The sequence below is a fragment of the Rattus norvegicus genome, chromosome 1 (assembly GCF_021556685.1).
Source record: "Rattus norvegicus strain SHRSP/BbbUtx chromosome 1, alternate assembly SHRSP_T2T, whole genome shotgun sequence".
Lineage (NCBI taxonomy): Eukaryota > Metazoa > Chordata > Mammalia > Rodentia > Muridae > Rattus > Rattus norvegicus.
Genome location: NC_141534.1, coordinates 30,972,490 through 30,991,565, shown reverse-complemented (window position 1 = coordinate 30,991,565; position 19,076 = coordinate 30,972,490). Strand labels below are relative to the sequence as shown.

The 19,076-nt window shown below is 48.8% G+C and overlaps 1 protein-coding gene and 1 long non-coding RNA gene across 2 annotated transcripts in view; one reads left to right on the top strand and one right to left on the bottom strand.

Annotated features, from left to right (window-relative positions):
• Positions 1-19,076, top strand: part of Slc6a3 (solute carrier family 6 member 3) — a 40,973-nt gene that overhangs the window by 20,946 nt on the left and 951 nt on the right. The window contains exons 6-14 of the mRNA NM_012694.2: positions 846-980; positions 3,521-3,624; positions 4,961-5,085; positions 9,336-9,448; positions 10,639-10,767; positions 11,318-11,417; positions 13,190-13,290; positions 14,568-14,735; positions 15,698-15,769. Of these exons, the coding sequence (NP_036826.1) occupies positions 846-980; positions 3,521-3,624; positions 4,961-5,085; positions 9,336-9,448; positions 10,639-10,767; positions 11,318-11,417; positions 13,190-13,290; positions 14,568-14,735; positions 15,698-15,769 (1,047 nt within the window). The remainder of the gene's footprint in view (positions 1-845; positions 981-3,520; positions 3,625-4,960; positions 5,086-9,335; positions 9,449-10,638; positions 10,768-11,317; positions 11,418-13,189; positions 13,291-14,567; positions 14,736-15,697; positions 15,770-19,076) is intronic.
• LOC134484979 (uncharacterized) overlaps positions 10,746-19,076 on the bottom strand; it is a 32,369-nt gene continuing 24,038 nt past the window's right edge. The window contains exon 4 of the long non-coding RNA XR_015644909.1: positions 10,746-11,489. This is a non-coding gene — a long non-coding RNA (uncharacterized LOC134484979). The remainder of the gene's footprint in view (positions 11,490-19,076) is intronic.

Genomic DNA, 19,076 nt, shown 5'->3' with positions numbered 1-19,076 from the left:
GGTGACATAGTTTGGTAGAGTAACATGTGGTTATGTTTGCATGGGTGTATACATGGTCATGGTTGGGTGGTTGGACACATGGTCGTGGTTGGTAAGTAGCCATGTGGCCATGTTGAGTGGGTGAACTTGTGACCATGGTTGATGCGTGACATGTGACTAAGGCTGGTAAATGGACATGTAGCCATGGGTGAGTGAACATGTGGCAGTGGTCAGAGGATGGTGTGCGGCTATGATTGGTGTATGGACATGTGGCAATTATTGGATGGGTGGTATGAGACCATGATTGGGTAAGTTTTCCTGTAGCCTTGACTGGATATAGAGACATGTGGATATGTTGGGTAGATGGATATGAGGTCATGTGTGGTGGGTAGGAACATGGGTTTGGTTGAGTGGAAAGTAGATAGGTGGTCATGGTGGAGTTGAGAGTAGACCCTAGTTGGTTTGGCTATGGATACATGACCATGTTTAGGTAAAGAGGGGATATATGGCTATGGTTGAATGAAAGTGGACATTTGCCCATGATTTGATGGGAACAGGGGATACATGATCATGGTGGATGAGGATAGAAATTGTGTTTGGGGTAGAGCATGGAGAAGAACATTGTTCATAATGGTGTGCCCAGCATGAACTTAAATTATTTTCTTGCTGATGAAAGTACTTGGGAGTTACATTGGTATGGACGCATATGGCTATTTTAACCAAATGATCCTGTGATACCACTTGTGCCAACACGCGGAACCCTCCAACAATAGCAGATGTGTCCTTCTCTGCCCTCATCTGCAAATCACCTGCAAAGTCCCACTGCAGGCGACGGCGCTCCCTGAAGATGCTCGCTTCTCTTCCAGGTGGTGTGGATCACAGCTACCATGCCCTATGTGGTCCTCACGGCCCTGCTCCTGCGTGGAGTTACCCTTCCTGGAGCCATGGATGGCATCAGAGCATACCTCAGTGTGGACTTCTACCGACTCTGTGAGGCATCTGTGAGTGAAACCCCCATCGTGGTTGGCAGTCCTTTGGGCTAGTGGGCCTTTGTGACAGGGCTCCTGTATATGGGTCAGAGACCCAGTCTGAGGCTCAGCAGCAATTCCTTCCTAGCCTATGAGGTCAGCAGATGCGGGTCTGACTGTATTTCTGTCTCCTTCATAGGCAGGGTTAATGGAGGAGGGGTCATAAGGCACTTCATGGAGCGAAGAGATCTTTATATGTGGTTGCAGGAGTTGTGTGTATGTGTCTAAGTTGGCACCAAGAGCATCATCTATGGCTCTGTGTTAGTTGTATGCAGGACTGAGCTGCCGCAGGGCCCTATGAACCAAGTTCTATGTTTGGGAGTCCCAAGTTCTGATAGGCTGAAGGGTTTGTAAGTAAAGGATTATTCTAGGTTAGAAGATATGGCGAAGGCCTCATAAGAGATGGGCTCTTCCAGGCTATGGGAGATGTTCCTGAGATGAAAGGGGTGGCACCATCTTTGGAAAAGATGAACAGAGGGCATTTTAGAGAGGTAGTTGTGATAGAATTCCATAAGGAGTTGTCGGAAGCCATGTGGACTGAGTTTGGGACAGGTGATATACCCCAAGGGCAGTGATAGACCCCAAAGGCAAAGCTCAGACACTGTGGTAGCCCTGCTGGAGGGGTGTAGGTTTCTACTAGGACTGGGGCCAGGGGAGGAGGTGTTGAGGTCTCACTAGGGCTGGAGCTTGGGCTGGGTAGGTGTATGGGTCTCCAATGGAGAGAGTAGAAGGGTTGGGAGGCAGGAGGGCTATGGACCCATACTGGAACTGAGTGACAAAATCCTTTAGAGGTTTGCTGCCTTATATAAATCTGAGGCAGAAGCAGGCAGGATGAGATGATCAGGTAAGGAAGCTCAGTGGAGAGTAACAGTGTTAGCAAAGTCTGTGTGATGGCAGAGGCAAGGCCTGAGAGCATGCACACATGTCCCACAGAGTGAAGGGGAAGGCAGGGGAAAGCAAAAAAAAAATATATCTGTGGAACCAGAACCAGGAGGACTATGGACATCACCTTTGTGGGAACTTGGAAAAGCCAGGTTCAGGGAAGACATGTTTGAGAATTCAAGAGTAAAAAAAGTGAAGGTTATTAGAGTCTCAGAAAGCAGACATGCAGTCCACAAAAGAAGGCAGAGAGAGACTGCATGTGAGAAGGTGCTTTTAAAAACAAACAAAGCAAATCACAAAGATAAGAGGTTGTGAGAAATTAACAGTGAGGCCAGATGGTTGGATAATAGGTAGCTAATAGGTAGATAAATGCTAGATGGCGCTGGATATTGATAAATTTGATTATCAATATGGTTGAGTGATATGAGATAGAAAGAGATATCTAGATAATCAAATATATAAACACAAAGAACCAACCAAAAAAGAAGAAAAGGAAGGAAGCTGTTTCTGGTACCTAGGAGAAAGTAGTCCAGGTAAGGTCAGCCAGACTTCTGAGCAGGGGCCAGAGAAGCATTGAGTGAGTTGTGACAGCAGCCCAGGCAACGTGCATGCTGTGAGCCCAATGAAGAGCTCTGGGGTGGAAATGAACTGGGTGAGCACTGGGAGTAAGTGGGAAACAAGAAGTCCTTGGTGATAATGTTCTAACCTGAACCATCTCAATGACTGAGCATGCTGTGGTATAGGGTCACACAGCACAGTAGGACCACTCTACTGACTGCCCACTTGCTCAACCACTCTGGACTTGGCCTCTCCACCATGCTGATGTCCTACTCATCTCAGCAACCTTTATCTTCTGGATAGCCAGCTATCCTCAAACACACAGTCCCCAATACTGGTGTAGCCCAAAGCTCTGGACGTTACTATCCAGGACAGGGATTCCAGATCCCTTGTTGTCTGGGCTCCCAGAGTCCAGGTCTCCAGTCTCTGATATTCTTGTCTCAGACTCTAGGCCCCCTGGGTTACTCTGCACTACCCTGGTATATGGACACTCAGAAACAATTCCCGGTACTGTCCAGACCCCAAATACTTAAGGTGGTAGGCCCAGATACCTGGGAGAGAACTTCTGTAGCTCCTCCTTCTCCTTAGCCTCCCCAATAAAGCTACCCAGGAACAACTAGGCCTGGCTCCCTAGGCGATCTCAATATAGCCCTAACTCAAGAGGGTATACCTGACTTTGTCACTTTGGTATAACTATCAGTTCTTGCATTCTTCTTTTCACATTTGGAGAAGTGAGCCTGCTACCTCCTGGACATCCATTTCTGCCCTTAGGTGGCCAGACATCCATGCGTCTCCTGAGACCACAAGCGATACACACAACACTGCCTCCCTTTCACAATGTCCTTTCACACCAGGGATGCAGGAGGGCTTGTTTCCTGGGGCAGCAGGTACCTACCACCACCAAGCTGAGAAGCTTTGCCACCTCGGCTGGAGGTGAACACTGAGTGCAGTTAGGATGCCCATACTGCGTGGTGACAGGTACTCCCTGTCTCTCCCCTTGGGCGGAACTAACTCACATCCCACAGTCCTCACTAATCGTGTGCCTCATGCTCTCCCATCTCTTGCGGTGACAGGTGTGGATCGATGCTGCCACCCAGGTGTGCTTCTCCCTCGGCGTTGGGTTTGGAGTGCTGATTGCCTTCTCCAGTTACAATAAGTTCACCAATAACTGCTATAGGTGAGCCCTGTGGTAGGTACTACTGCTGGGAGTCAGGCTGCAAACCTAGTCAGTGTCACTGATACTGGGGGTCTGCCTTTTTTGGAATTGAAGCATTCCTGGAGGAAAATCACAAGGTCTCTGAGCCACACAGATTTCCTTTTCTTGTGTCAGAGTTAGGCCCTCATGTTACAGCCTAAATTGTCCTGAAATTGACTACGTAGCCCAGGCTGGCCTTGAATTTATGCACCCCCACCCCGTGTTAGCCTGGTAAATACTGAGATTACAGGTGTGGATTACCGCGCTTGGCTTCACAGCAGCAGCTTCCAAGCCTTGCTTCTTACTTCAAAGAAGATACTGAGACACATGGTGATATGTGGCACCTTCTGAGAAGAGCCCCACTCCCCAGGGAAGGATAGCAGGCTAGCCCTCCCCCTGCATATATACCTGTGCCTCTCCTTCCTTTTCTCCTCTATCCTCTCCCCCCGCCAACCCCCATGGATTTTCCCTCTTGCTCAGGGTCCAGTTATACCTAAGACTTTTACTCAGGGAATTTGTCTATAACCCTCGTAGCCTAAACTCAGGGATCCTGGGCTTGCTTGGGAAGATGTCCCTAGTTCTGAGAAGCTTGGCCTGTTTCACCTGCCACTACATGGTGGCCCCCAGTCCTCCTAACAGCAGGTGCAGTTGGTGCCGAGGTCTGTTCTCTTTAAGCTTAGTGTGCTCAAGTTTGCTTTCTCATCCTAAGGACAAAAAAAAGCACTAAAGATACAGAATGAACACAGAAAAATGGTCCCAAGGCACTGAGGGAATTGCATGGAGGGAAATGAAGTGGAGGGTGAGGGGTAAACCACAGTCTTGAGGCAAGCCCTACCTGAAGCTCATGTGTGTACCCAGGTAGGCACGCCACAGCAAAACGTTTGGTCCTCCACAGAAGACTGGCCACAGTGGAGAATCTTGACCTTCCCAGGGCTCTCTAGACTTGTCTTTGTCCCTTATCACTAATGCTTGGAGTAGATTCACCAGATCAGCCTCCCTAGCACCTCCATGAGTGCATGAAAACCATTTCACCAGTCCCCAAACCCATGCATGCCCAGGTTCCAGGATTCACATGAGGTAGCCCAGTGCCATCATGACCCAGGGAGTGGAACATAAAGTGGTCGTCTTTTCCACCACCCTGAGCCCAGGAGTACCAGACAGGTTCTCCCAGCTATAGTTGCTTTGATGGTGCCCCTCTTAGAAGCTTCCCTCTGAGCCTACCAGCCACCTCCCTAGATGATGACAATGCATAATAACAGTTGGCATTTCCAGAGCCACTGCTGAACTGGTGTCAGGACAGTCTGTCTTGTTTCTACAGAGACGCAATCATCACCACCTCCATTAACTCCCTGACAAGCTTCTCCTCTGGCTTCGTCGTCTTCTCCTTCCTGGGGTACATGGCACAGAAGCACAATGTGCCCATCAGAGATGTGGCCACAGATGGTGAGTTCTTACCCCACACTCAGATGAGAGCAACCAGGGCCAGCCTAAATCTGCGTGGTTTGCCAGCCCCAGCCCAAACCCTGTTCTTCCTGCCCTACTTTCACCATATCTTCTATGCTGGGCTCACAAGAAACCAAGTAGTTCAGCCAAGGCCTCAGTCACTCAGCCTGTTCCCTGCAAACACTGTGTGGAAGTCTGGTTAGACATTGTCAGATGTCATTTGAGTCCCCTAGGAGTTGCCATGTTAACGTGGCATATATAAAGCTCAGGGAAGGTGATGACTGAGCTGTTCCAGTCACACAGTATCAGGATGGGAAGATTCTAAGTTTCAACATGGCCTGACAAAATGGCTGCCAATGTTTCCTAGAAAGTGTCCAGAGATCATGACAGGCTTGGATGAGATTTAGGTCTATCAGAAAAGTCCTTGAGTCTTTGGAATATGATCTCCTTTCCTTCTCTTTGGCTGATTTTTGGACACTGAGTGTCTCTCCCCACCTTGAAGTTGTAACTAAGAATGGGAAAGGAGGGCTCAGTGTGGTCAGATGATGTGATAGCCTGTATATGCTTGACCCTGGGGAGTGGCACTATTTGGAGACACGGCCTTGTTGGAGTAGATGTGCCACTGTGGTTGTGAGCTTTAAGACCCTACTCCTAGCTGCCTGGAAGTGAATCTTCCACTAGCAGCTTTCAGAGAAGTAGAACTCTCAGCTCCTCCTGCACCATGTCTCCCTGGATGCTGCCATGCTCCTGCCTTGATGATAATTGGCTGAACCTCTGAACCTGTAAGCCAGACCCAATTAAATGTTGTCCTTCTGAGAGTTGCTTTGGTCACAGCAGTAAAACCCAAACTAAGACGGATGGTGTCATATTTTAGTACATTTTCTGTTGCTCTGACAGAACGCCTGAAGCCAGATGACTTTACAAAGACAGGTTAATTTAGTTCACAGAGGTCTAAGAGCAGAGTGCAACCATGAGTGAGTCCTTGGTGAGGGCCTCCAGGTGGAAGGGGGAGAAAGGAAGCAGCCCAATGCACTTGGGCTAAGCACATAGGGTGGCCTCGCTTAAAGACTGCCCCTCTATGTGTAATTCCATTAGTCAGCCTTTGGTCACTGTGATAAAATGCATAAGAAAATCAGTTTAAAAGAGGAAAGGCTTGTTCGAGCTCGGTTTCAGAGCTTTGTGCCCAGCGTGTCTTGGTCGTCGATTTGGGCATGTGATAAGATATACATCATGATGGGTTCAGCACAGTGAGACAAGCTGTTGAACTCCCGGTGGCTAAGAAGCCAAGGGGAGAAGGGCTGGGACACCCCTGCATGACCTACTTCTCCCCACAGGAGCCCATTCAGTATGAACTCATTCACTGATGATGTCAGTTTCCCCAAGACCTAACCACCTCCCAACAAACTACCAGCTATGAACTAGAGCTTCAACATCCAAAATGAAATAGCAGTGCAGTCCCAAGAGACCTGTGTCTGAGAGACTTAACTTCTAATCTTCATGAGGGTGCTACCCCCATAACCCAATACTTTTCAGAGGCCCCACAACCTCATTATCAATCCATTTTCAACTAAATTTCAACATGGGCTCAGTTGGTAAACTACTTGTCATACAAGCACAGAGTTCCTGAGTTCAATCTCCAGAACCCTCATTAAAAGACTCTGTTCGCTGGCACATGTTTGTAATACCAGTGCTGAGGAAGCAGAGACCAGCAGATCCCTGGGGATTGTTGGCCTGTACTAATTGATGACTTATGTACACACACATCCACATACACAAACTCCAATATGGACAGGAAGTCACCCCTCAGTGTGATATACAGGACAAAAACATACAACTGTGAGGCAGAAGGGAAGGGCTTCTGGGCATTGAAGAAATCTGTCTGATTGTAGAGCAGCACCCCTAAGATGGGTCAGCTAAGAACCACAGTTCTCCAAAGGTGGTTTGGGGGTCTGTCATCTGGAACCTCTCCCTTGCCTTCAGGCTTATCCTGTGGTCCATCATTGGTAACAAGAACATCATTTCTCTCTAGAGACTGATCTAAGTTGGGGGTTGCCCATCCTGTGTTGCCATCCGGGGCACTTTCCTACTGGGCTGCTACCCTTAGAATCAGGGACACCTTGCCATGGCTGACATCACCATTGGTCGATCATTTCTGAGATCAGGTACAAGGAGGGGAACATGGAGATCAATGGGCTATATCACCTGTGCCCCAAGCTCCACTTCAGTTGCTCCCTCAGTTCCTGGAGAGAACAGAGTATCATGACCTTCAGATTACGAGTGGGAGCAGGTTGGGATCGACGGGGAGGTTCTGGACCTGGAGAAAGAGAGTAAGAATTTCTTCACCCATGCTCTTTCCTCCAGGAAGGCACAGTTGAGGTAGGAGAGGGAATGGAATGCAGAGAAACACAGCCAAGCGTTTGTCACCTCCACACTCAGAGTCCTTTCTCCCATTCACCGTCCCAAGCAGCTCTAGCTGGTAAAACCTGACTTCTGAGAGTAAAGTGGACAACAGCCTCTGTCCCTTTTCTGACAAGGAAAGCAAATGTCACTTACAAATAGTTCTCAGGTGAAAGAATGAAGGTGGAAAAAGAAGGGTGTTGTGCCATCCACCCTAGCAGAACTGAAGGTTCATTTCCCAGGCTCCGGGTCTGGAGCATTTAAAATTGAGTATTGTCCCATATTGAAAATGGTTTCCGGTCCCTTAGGGCACCTTGATAACTACCAAGGTGTGCCCTGTAAACTTCCTTGGTTCTTTGACTCTATGAAGACTGTTAAGCGTTAGGTCCTTCACAGTACAGCAGAGCTTACCCTGCTGAAGAGGAAGAGAAAGGATCAGAAGCAACCAGTTCCGAGTCTATCTATAGAAATGCAGGGTCTAGCCTATAATCAGGGGCCCTGTCTCCAAGTTGAGTCTCAAAAGTGGCCAACTCTGGGTTACATGGGGGAGTATTTTTTGCTTAGGATCATCTGTATTAGATTGCATTGTGTATTGGTATGGTGCCTGTTGTGTGCCTGCCGCTGCCCACCCTGTATTGTCACTGATGGTAGTGAGGAAGGAGTGTCCCCAACAAGCCGTGGGGTAGACACCTCTTCAGCCCTGTAGATGTCACCTTGGTCTGATGTGCCCTTGTAGTTGCTGAAGAAACAAGGTAACAGAATCATATTGGGGACCCTCCAGCCTCAGTCCCTATATCAGGTAAGACTGTGAGTTACGCTCCAGTGACCAGTGTCTTGGTGGTTTAAGGCTGAAGCCATTTCTTGCTTTCTTTCTGGGTCCTCTGGGGATTGATGGTATGCTCTACCCTTCTGAACCCTTAGGACCCAAGTGGATGAATTCTCAACTAAATACCCAGGCTTCCTGCTGCAGGGCCAATGGGTGACAGAAGTCCCACTCATCTAGGAGAGAGTCATTTGAAGATGACACTGTATACTGCACTGCATAGTCAGAGAAGCCACTGGCTGCCAACTTCAGAGGAAAGGGAGGGGTCTTGTCAGATTCCGGGAGGGTAGAAGTCAGGAGCACACTCTCAATGTAGTGCTTCATGTGAAAGAAAATCAGCTTGAGAAAGTGTGCATTTGTGTGCATACTTGTGCATATATGTGCCCTTGCTATGTGTTTTTGACTGTAGTATAGTATGGCTGTGCATGTGGATATAAGTATATATACATGTACTTGTGTGTCCTGTGTGTGTGTGTGTGTGTGTGTGTGTGTGTGTGTGTGTGTGTGTTAGTGCATATGTGGGGTGATCTGTACAGAAATACTAACTGGAAAGACATCAGGACTGTCTGAGGCAGAAGTGCCTGCTGCTGATCCATTTCTCTGAGTCACAGTTTGATATTATTCTTCCTATTCCCATGGGCATAAGTGAGGCAGGAAAGAAGGGTGCAAGCTGGCTCAGCCGGGGCTCTCCCAGGTGACCATCTTCTAAATGCTCCTGGAGCACCTCAACCAGTGGCTGCTAAATTCTCAGGAAATAGAACCCTTGAGGAAAAACAGGAGGAAAGCGGTGTGTGTGTGTGTGTGTGTGTGTGTGTGTGTGTGTGTGTGTGTGTGTGGTGGTTTCCAAGTGATCGGAGCACTGCTAGCATTGGCTCTGCTGAGTGGCGGAGGGCAGTGGGACAGCAAGGCAAAGCAAATTGTGACACGTTGGGAACAGGGAGCCAGGCTTGTGGCAGTGGTGAGCTCCTGGTGTGCCAAGTGGGGAAGCAAGGAGCAATCTTATGGTGGTGATGAGGGTTTTTGCCTGTAGGACCTGGGCTCATCTTCATCATCTATCCTGAGGCGATCGCCACACTCCCGCTGTCTTCTGCCTGGGCTGCTGTCTTCTTCCTCATGCTGCTCACTCTGGGTATCGACAGTGCAGTGAGTAATGCATGTCCCAAGGCTTCACAACTATACCTCTCTGTTAGCCTGTTCCTGTGAGCTGTGGCCCCCAACAGTCCCTCAAACCTAATGTGCTTATCACAGAGCCTGCAAATCAGGTTTAAACGCACCCATGAGCACTGGTGACCCTCTCTGGACCTAATCAGGCTTAAACTCACCCATGAGCACTGGCGACCCTCTCTGGACCTAATCAGGTTTAAACCCACCCATAAGCACTGGCTACCCTCTCTGGACCTAATCAGGTTTAAACCCACCCATAAGCACTGGCTACCCTCTCTGGACCTAATCAGGTTTAAACCCACCCATAAGCACTGGCTACCCTCTCTGGACCTGAGTGTTCCTAATCCAGTATACGGGTCTGAACACACACAGAGCAGAGCCAAAAATTTGGCTCAGAATGACAGAGTATTGGCCCCAGGGGTGTACAAAAAGGCCTCTCCTGACCTCTGTACTCCCTTGGGATAGAAGGAAGCTGGCTGTAGCCTGGGCTGGGCCTTGGAAACTCTGTTTGCAGCCCTCTGCTGTCCAACCTTAAAGAGACTGGAGTCACGAGCTTTCTTAGACTCCTTCTGCCCCATCAAGTGCTCAAGATTATTTACTGAGCCCGACAAATATCAGAATTGGTTGGTGGCACCTTTGGGCTGCTCCATGCCGTTTAACTACTTTGCAGAGTCCAGCTGTTGTAAGCTTTGAGGGAAGCCTGAACCAAGAATCCCTCTTCCCAAGTACACAGTTGCCTACCACAGCTCCACCTCCATCTTCCACACAGCTGGCAGCTATCCAAGAGAGCACAGCTCACAAGCACTGCTCGCAGAACACAGGCCCTACCTGGCCAGCCCCACTGTGGTGCAACTTGGGGACATATCCAATGCCCACCCTGGGGCTGTGTTCATGGGATGGACATTTTGCTTTGGTCATACATGCACTATCATTCTCATAAGACTTTCATAAGTGCCACTTGGCACTTCATAGTCTCAGTGACTTTGAATGACTGTGGTTGCCATCCCTGAACTCTTTCTGAGGCTGTGTCACCAGGGAAGCTTTGGCAAGGGCTTCTTCCTCATCTTAACCCATATACATTCCCTTCTTCACATCTGAGCGTACACTCAGTAAATGAAGGGTCAGGCCCTGGGAGGGTGGTGCCAACCACCATTCTCTGTGTCCCACAGATGGGGGGCATGGAGTCAGTGATCACTGGGCTCGTCGATGAGTTCCAGCTGCTACATCGGCATCGAGAGCTCTTCACTCTTGGCATTGTCCTGGCTACTTTCCTGCTGTCTCTCTTCTGCGTCACCAACGTATGTCGTTTCCTGCTCCTGTCTTATGTCAGCCCAGGTGCCTTACAGCAAAGTTGGTGCCATGGGAACAGGCACACTGCTTCATTTCTAAGAAGACTCGTTCTTTCCCTCATGTAAACTTACTTCCCTGTAGTCACAGGCAGGGCAGCCGCAGGTCCCAGAGGGCCTGGTCCCAGAGATAATTCAGCACTCAGGCATCGTTTGGGATGTGCCTGCAGTTAAAGCTGCCTTCCTGAGAGGGTCTGGAAAGTAGCCTGTTTGTGGGGTCTTGGCCACTTCCTCACAGGAGCTTGGCATTTGAGTGTTTCCGACCCTTACTATCTGGAGCCTGGGAAAGGAAAGCAGGGGAGAAGTGGTTTCTATTTTTATTGTAATGGATGTGTTTCGAAGAAGCTGTGTGTGAATCCATGAGTCAAATCAAACTCTATAGAGGTAAATAAGATATATATCCACAGTGAACCCACAGAATGGATTGCCTTTTAGGGAAGATAGTTCGATGGTGGAGTTGCTGCAGCTGTCCCCAAGCTCACTAAGATCCCCTCTCTTCCAGGGTGGCATCTACGTCTTCACACTGCTGGACCACTTTGCAGCTGGCACATCTATCCTCTTTGGCGTGCTCATTGAAGCCATTGGGGTGGCCTGGTTCTACGGTAAGTCTTGGTGGTCAGACCAGCACTGTGTCATCAGTGTGATAGCTGGGCTAGTGTCTTCCGGCTTGCTTTCTGGCAAAGAAAAAAAGAACGCACTTTGAAAAGAGGCATTTGGACTCCAGAGGTTTAAGTCATGGCATCATAGGGTGTGTGACGACCAGGGCCTGTCTACTGGGTCAAGAAGGACAGTCAAGTGTCTGCCTGGAAAGCCAGGTTGTGGTCAGAGATGTTTAGAGATGCTGTGTTGGGTGGGAGAACAAGGCTGATTGGGATGCTAGACCCTTTACAGCCACTGACAAAATGGTAAATTCCCCATCCAGCTAGCCAGGACCTATTAACAAGCACAGAACGGCTTCAGCTCTATCTGGGCAGAGGATTGCCTACCTCTCACTTATAAGGACCTTGATCAGCTAATTCCGTTTGTCTGTGAGAGGGATGTCACAGTAGGACTGCTTCCCACAGGTGTGTCTCACATGACTGCTTCCCACAGGTGTGCCTCACATGACTACTTCCCACAGGTGTGCCTCACATGACTGCTTCCCACAGGTGTGCCTCACATGACTGCTTCCCACAGGTGTGCCTCACATGACTGCTTCCCACAGGTGTGCCTCACATGACTACTTCCCACAGGTGTGACTACTTCCCACAGGTGTGCCTCACATGACTGCTTCCCACAGGTGTGCCTCACATGTATCTTCTAGACAAGACCAGCCAAGTTGCTTGTGCATAAGTTAGAACCACAGGTCCTTCTGTGAGAAAAGCCCATCAGCATTTATGTGCTAAGTGTCCCTGGGTGTCTAATCACAGGCCTCTTAGGAGCCAGCTAGAAGTAGGAGCTGAGCTGCAGGATCCTGGGGACCTCATGAGCTTGGTTGAGATGTGGAGCTCTAACTAGGAGACCTTGATAGGAGCTCTAGTCAGAGACGTTTTTGATGAGACCATGGGAGTCTTCCAAGATTTCCAAAGCTGAACACCCCCACTGCAGTCCCATGAGCCAGAAACTAGGTAAGAAATGGGTGAAGGGAGTCACCAATAAGATATTCTTACCAATTCCTGAATAAGAAAAGCTGAATAGTTTTGTTGAAAATAAGATGTTTCTAAAGCAAATGGCTAAGAGAAAATTCTAGTCATTACGTATCTAGAGATAGCTTTAAATTACACACACACACACACACACACACATACACACGGACATACATGCAGACACACACACACACACACACACACACACACACACACACACACACACTGGAATATTCAGCCTTTAAAAATGAAGAGATTTTGAAACACGCTCCAACATGGATGTGTGTGCTGAGGCAAGCAAGTCCCCAAAGGATCTGTCAGGGTCCAAGTCCCTAGAGACAGAGAGTGGAATGCTAAGGGTTGGGATGGGAGCTCAAGTTTAATGGACAGAGTCTCAGTTGCTGGAGATGAGAAAACCCTGGAGATGGAAGGTTGTGACGCAGCCTCTGGGATGACCTGCACGATAGTAAGCTTCGTCTTAGATGTGCTTGACACAGTGTTTCTCAGGTTGAAAAGTAATGCTTGCAGAAGGGGGTGGGACCCTGAGAAGGAGCTGAAGCAGGGTAGGGTTGGGTTATTGTTGGGCCCTCAACTCACACGGCAGACCACCAGCCTCTCTGAAGCATCATCAGAGCCAATCAGTGCCTGGGTAAGTAGAATCAGGGTCATGGGCTCTGAGGGATGAGGGACAGGTTAAGAAGGACTTGAATGTCCAGTTGTATGACACACAGTCACCGCTTCCTCCCTAGGCGTCCAGCAATTCAGTGATGACATCAAGCAAATGACAGGGCAGCGACCCAACCTGTACTGGCGGCTATGCTGGAAGCTGGTCAGCCCCTGCTTCCTCCTGGTAAGAACTATGGACCCTAAAACTTTCTGCTCCTGCCGTTGAATCCATCCCAATACCTGAGACCGTTGAGAAAGATGCCAGAGAGCTCAGCTGCCTCCACTGCCGTAGTTAGCAGTGACTTTGATCCAACTGAAACGTGTGGCTTCAGAAGCTGGCTTACAGCCCTCTGCAGTGGGGATGCTCTTGCCAGTGTCGGTGGCCAGGGCGACCTGCCTGGGAAACCCTATAGCACTGGCCTCTGGTTTCTGAATAAAACGGTTGATCCTTTTTTAAAGCTATCCCATCTCTGACTTCTCCCTTTGACAAGCTCCCTCCCCAACATGAAAAGAGCTGACCTTGCTCTTAGGAGATGTGACAAAGTCTTTTGAGCTTCATTTTATATTGTTTTGCAAACTATTAGATAAAACCTTGAAATTATGCCACCCAGTTCATCCCACCGACTTCATGGAAGCATGATTTATGCAATTTTAATCCGAATTTTCAAACCCATCCCACAGGTAGCTAAAATCTTAGCAGAAAAAAAGCTGTGGATTCGTGTTTCTCTAGGTCGCTGTGTTACCATCTAGCCGCAGCAGACAGGTGAACACGGCAGGCGTGTTATTACATGGCTTTGGCAGAAAACACTCCCAAACAAACTGACCAGATCAGAATCAATTTACATGTAAGAGGGTGGCTTTGGCAGACACAGTGCTTTCTAAGAAATGTGTCATCTGTTAAAACCAAAAATAAGTATGAGACAAGTATTTGTGTCCTAGTGTGCTTCCCAAGATAATGGGTTTGGACAGTAAACTTTGCCAACCCTGAGAAATATAACAACAGATGAAAATACATCCTAACCCACATCCACTAGACTTTCCTGTGTTTAGGAAGAGCCATCCTGCTCAGATACAGAGAACATGTGTAGATATTCAGTTCATGCCAATCATGTGCAAACTACACGTAGTATGAAGCACATGTTTGGGTACACTGTACACATGCATAGAGTGTACATACATAATATATGTATTGGTGTGCAGTGTAGGCACAAGCAGTCTGGTAAGCATACATGTAAGCACGCGTATGTGTAGGTATGAAACACATGTGTAGTTATACAGCACTTGTGTAGCTATGCTATTGGTGCCTCAGGAAAATGTTGTGTTGCTTGGGCCGGGCCCAGGTGAGGATGGCACTTGTGTGGTTAGGAGAACTTCTGTACAAAGCTTGTTGATTTCCTGCTCTGTCTTCATACCTACCAGCAAAAGCTGCCTGACCCTGACCTCTGTGCCCATTTCTTTCAGTATGTGGTCGTGGTCAGCATTGTGACCTTCAGACCCCCACACTATGGGGCCTACATCTTCCCAGACTGGGCCAATGCCCTGGGCTGGATCATCGCCACATCCTCCATGGCCATGGTGCCCATTTATGCGACCTACAAGTTCTGCAGCCTGCCGGGGTCCTTCCGGGAGGTGGGTATTCATCAGAGGCCTCATCATTCTAATGGTTCCCTGCACCATATCAGCCAGCAGGAGGCTGGAGCTAGGATCATGATGGGATGATAGGAAGATTCACTGGAAAGAGGGGGCACGTATATGTATTCCGTGTGTGCTGGTGTGTCCGCACATGTCTGCGTGTGTGTATGTATGTCACATCTCCGACTGTGAATGCCCATCTGTCTCTGTGTGCTCAGGTATACCATTACCTGTATGAATTGCCTCTGTTGACATCTATGTGTCTGTGTGATGCCAGTCTACACCCACACGTCCTGTTTGAACCCCTGGCTACTATTCCTGAAAGAGACGGGGACTTGTGTGAAGGGGATTGTGGGTGGACCCATTCCCACATGCAATCCCATACCCAAGTCCCTGGGACTCCATGAAGCAGTGTCCTTGGATTGTGCAGCAAATCCCATTGTACCTGTGGGGCCCAAGGACTCCACCTTGGAGCCACAGTGTCCCTTGGTGTAGGAGACTGCAGCAGGTCCCTCATTTCACAGGCTCTCACTCAGAGGTTCCTCTACTGGTCAGGCCAGACTGGCTCTAAAACAGACATCAGAGTGTGTGGCTGGAAGTCTTAGAAGGAGTGGAGCTGCCACCATGTCTAAATGAGAATCAAAGACAACCCTGGGACCTAAAGTCTATTCTGGAGGACAGGGTAGCATCTGGGCCCCAAGAACAGATTAGTAGAAGGAAGCAACATTTTCTACAGAGGGCAAGTGACAGGTCCTAAGAGGCCTGCATGCATCCACTGAGGAATAGAGACCTCAGCCAGCACTGCTCACGGGACATCATGGCATTGTTGGTTTGCTCTCATGTAAGAGCCTGAGCCTGAGCCTGACTCCCTCTGGGGTAGTCCTAATTTTATATGGTGGGTGACGGCTGGTCTGTGCCAACCTAAGCCTCATGCTATACCAACAACTCTTCTCTCTTAGAAACTGGCCTATGCCATCACACCTGAGAAAGACCATCAGCTAGTGGACAGAGGGGAGGTGCGCCAATTCACGGTGAGTCTGACACCCTGTTCAACCCTTTTGAGGTGAATCAGAGAGGTTTGAACAGTATCCTCACCCTATAGCTCCTCTAACAGCCCCCAGAAGACCAAGAAGCTATGTACATAAAAGCATTTGCCACACCAGCCGATCTTTGGTGCTGGCCAGAGCCACCCAGAAGCCCTAGGTTGTGAGCAGGGCAGTCAGCAAGAAGAAAAGATTCATGGAGAGGAGCAGCCAAGGTGATATTGGCAGGGATGCCTGCCTGAGAGGAAGAGCCCTGTGGGGGCAGATGTGTCAGTTCCTAGGATTGAAGCTCTCCGTTCTTGGAGACAAGAAAAGTATCCCGAGACAGAGAGAGGGTCTGGAGAAGCCCCAGAAACAGAGCCAGGCGGGCTGTGGTTCATAGCAGAAAGGCTTATGAAAGTTTGGACTTAGTCAGATGTCCATCAGGGTACCTGAGGGCAGGGAGGCCCAAATGTCCATGGAGGAAGTAGGCAGGCTGGGGAGGTGCCACTGAGAATGGAGTCCCTCGGGTCCCTGGTCTTACTCCTTTCCTTTCTCCGTTGAGAGCCAGGTGAGTTCCCCGTCACACAGGCAGGTGACAAGTGTGTGACCCATTGAGAGGCTTCTGCTCTCCCCCAGCCCCAGCAGTCCTCTTTGTTCTGAGGATCCCCCTTTGATGGCGAATGCAGCTACTTCTGGTGTCTGTAGCTTGTGTGAAACCATCCCTTTCACCACCTCAGTGACCCTAAGACTTAGACTCTGAAAGCTCCCAGACCCCTAGTCCCAAGAGCCCTTCACGGCTTTTAAAAATTAAAACACAGTTTTAAAACCACAAAACTTAAAACTTCTTCTCTGCAGTGGGCAGTGGTGGTGCACACCTTTAATCCCAGCTCTCGGGAGGCAGAAGCAGGCAGCTCTCTGTGAGTTCCAAGCCAGCCCTGTCTACAGAACCAGTTCTAGATAGCCAAGTCTACAAAAAGCAACTTTTTCTCAAAACAAACAAACACAACCCGTCCTTTGCTCTAGTGAATTGCCTCTGGGCTCTGGAGTACATGCCTGGGTCCTTTGGCACTCTTGTCTACACTTAGATGCTTTTACAGTTGGACTTCAGGGACACCGTGCACGGTGGCTCTGGCCCCTGTCTGTGCATCCTCTGCTCCCTCCCTGCATTCCCGCTACATATCCTCCGGGTGCTTTCTAATGCATCCCCCAGCCCTGCTTCTGTACTGAATCGATGGGAACTTCCTTTGCCTTTATTGATCCATCCATTCGTTTTTAAGTCGATCAATGTATTCCCGTGAGCCTGTACAAAGAGCATTTACCCTTTTGCCTGTCACCATTTCTTCTGAGGTGCATTTTGAGTCTTTTTGTATCTTCTATGTCTCTTATTAACTCTTTGAACAAACACAGTAAAGTCAGTCATCTGAGAACCTTTCTGTCAGTTGGGGTCAATGTCAGGTGACCAGCGTTGCTCAATGGGGCTTTGTTTTAAATCTTGCTTTTTTGTGTCTGATAAAGCCCAATCACAGCCAAAGCCCTTATTGCATCCTGGATATTTTTTTAACATCTGCATGTGCGTGTTGGAGTGGGAAGCAGTGCATGCATGTGTGCATGCATGCCTGTGTGCATGTGTGCATGTGTGTGTGCATGCATGTGTGTCTGTGTGTATTCCTGTGTACATGCACATGTGTGTGCATGCCCGTGTGCATGCATGTGTGTGTGTATGTGTGTGTGTGTGCGTGCGCGTGCATGTGTGTCTGTCTGCATGCCTGTGGAGGCTAGAGGAATGTCCTAGTGTCATATTCTGAATGTATTCTGAGTGTCGTCCACAGCACTTAGTTTTCACAGAAGTAGAATACCATCTATTTCATTTGAGACAGGTCTCTCATTAACCTGAAGCTTGCCAAGTAGGCTAGGCTTGCTAATGCAAACCCCAGGCCACCATGATTTCCACACAAATTTCCTGGGGTTGAACTCAGGTTTTCATGTTAGCAAAGCAACCACTTTACCAACCAGGCCCTTTCCGCGCCCCTGAATATTGGATATTTTGTATTTGTATTGTTTTTATTTTACACAGGGTTTCACTATGTAAACCCTGTAAACTCTGGCTGGTCTGGAACTTACTATGTAGACCAGGCTAGCCTCTAACTCAAAGCACACCTGCTTCAGCCTTCACTGTGTTCGTATTTAAGGAATGCGCCACCACACCTGGCTAGATATTTTTCAGCACCTTTAAATATTCTTGGAGTTCCCTGGGTCTTTTTAAGATCTGTTGGGTGGGTTCAAAGAGGCAGTGCCATAGATCTGTCTCTCTGCTGCAGCACAGGCTTGAGTAAGGAGGGTTTCCAACAGGGACAGGCACTGTTCCAGCCCACAGGTCCCTCAGTGCCACTTCCCATACCCTGTCTATTGCAAAGAGGTCCTGGGTGTCACAGATGCTGTTCAAAACTCAACTCTGTAGCTGTTCTCTTTTGCTCTGTCCTGCAAGATAAAGTCACATGAGTCCTCACATCCCCAGGGAGTTCTCTGGGTCTCACCCCACTCTGAAATCCAGAGGCCCTCAAAGTATCAGACGGGGTGGCTGCCTCATTCATTCTTCTTAAGGTGTCACTTAACCGTGACCGCCTGATGTCCAATGTCTTGCAAACCCTCAAGGACACACGTGGTGTTTACTTAGAGCTGTTTTGGATGGTAGAATAAATTCAGCCTTGTTATTCCCCTTTGATCAGAAATGTGGGTGTGGCTCTAGTCCTTCCATTTTGCCTGCTCAGTAATATTATATTATGTCAACAGCCCATAATTTATCCCTGTCTCCCTTATATCCACTCCTTGAGTAGCTACATTTCAAGCCTTGCTTTGTCCACTGAAACACGCATCTCTAGACTCACACTGTCACTCTTTCTAGCATCCCACACATATCTGTGTTATATTGTGCCAACTGCAATATCTCTGGCCCTGGACTCTGAACTCTAAGCTCTGGGTTCTAAGTTCCAGCCCTTGACAATCCTTGCTCAGAGCTCTGCGTTCCCATTTTTTGAAATGTAAGTTACCCTGCAGCCTTTCTCTTGAAAGTATCACCTAATCATCTGCTTCTACCGGTGACAAGAACAGAGCAGGTAGGGCTGTCCTCATTGCTGCTGCACTAGGACAGTCTTCTAGGCTCTGTCCCTCCTCTGTACACCTTTAACCAGAATTCTGCTTCTTCCCTGGGCCCCATGCCATACTTGACCAGTGCCTGTGGTGGCCTTACCTACAGACTGCCTTAGACTGTGCCCACCCTAGGCCATGCTGTGGCATGTCCTGACCAGCAATGAAA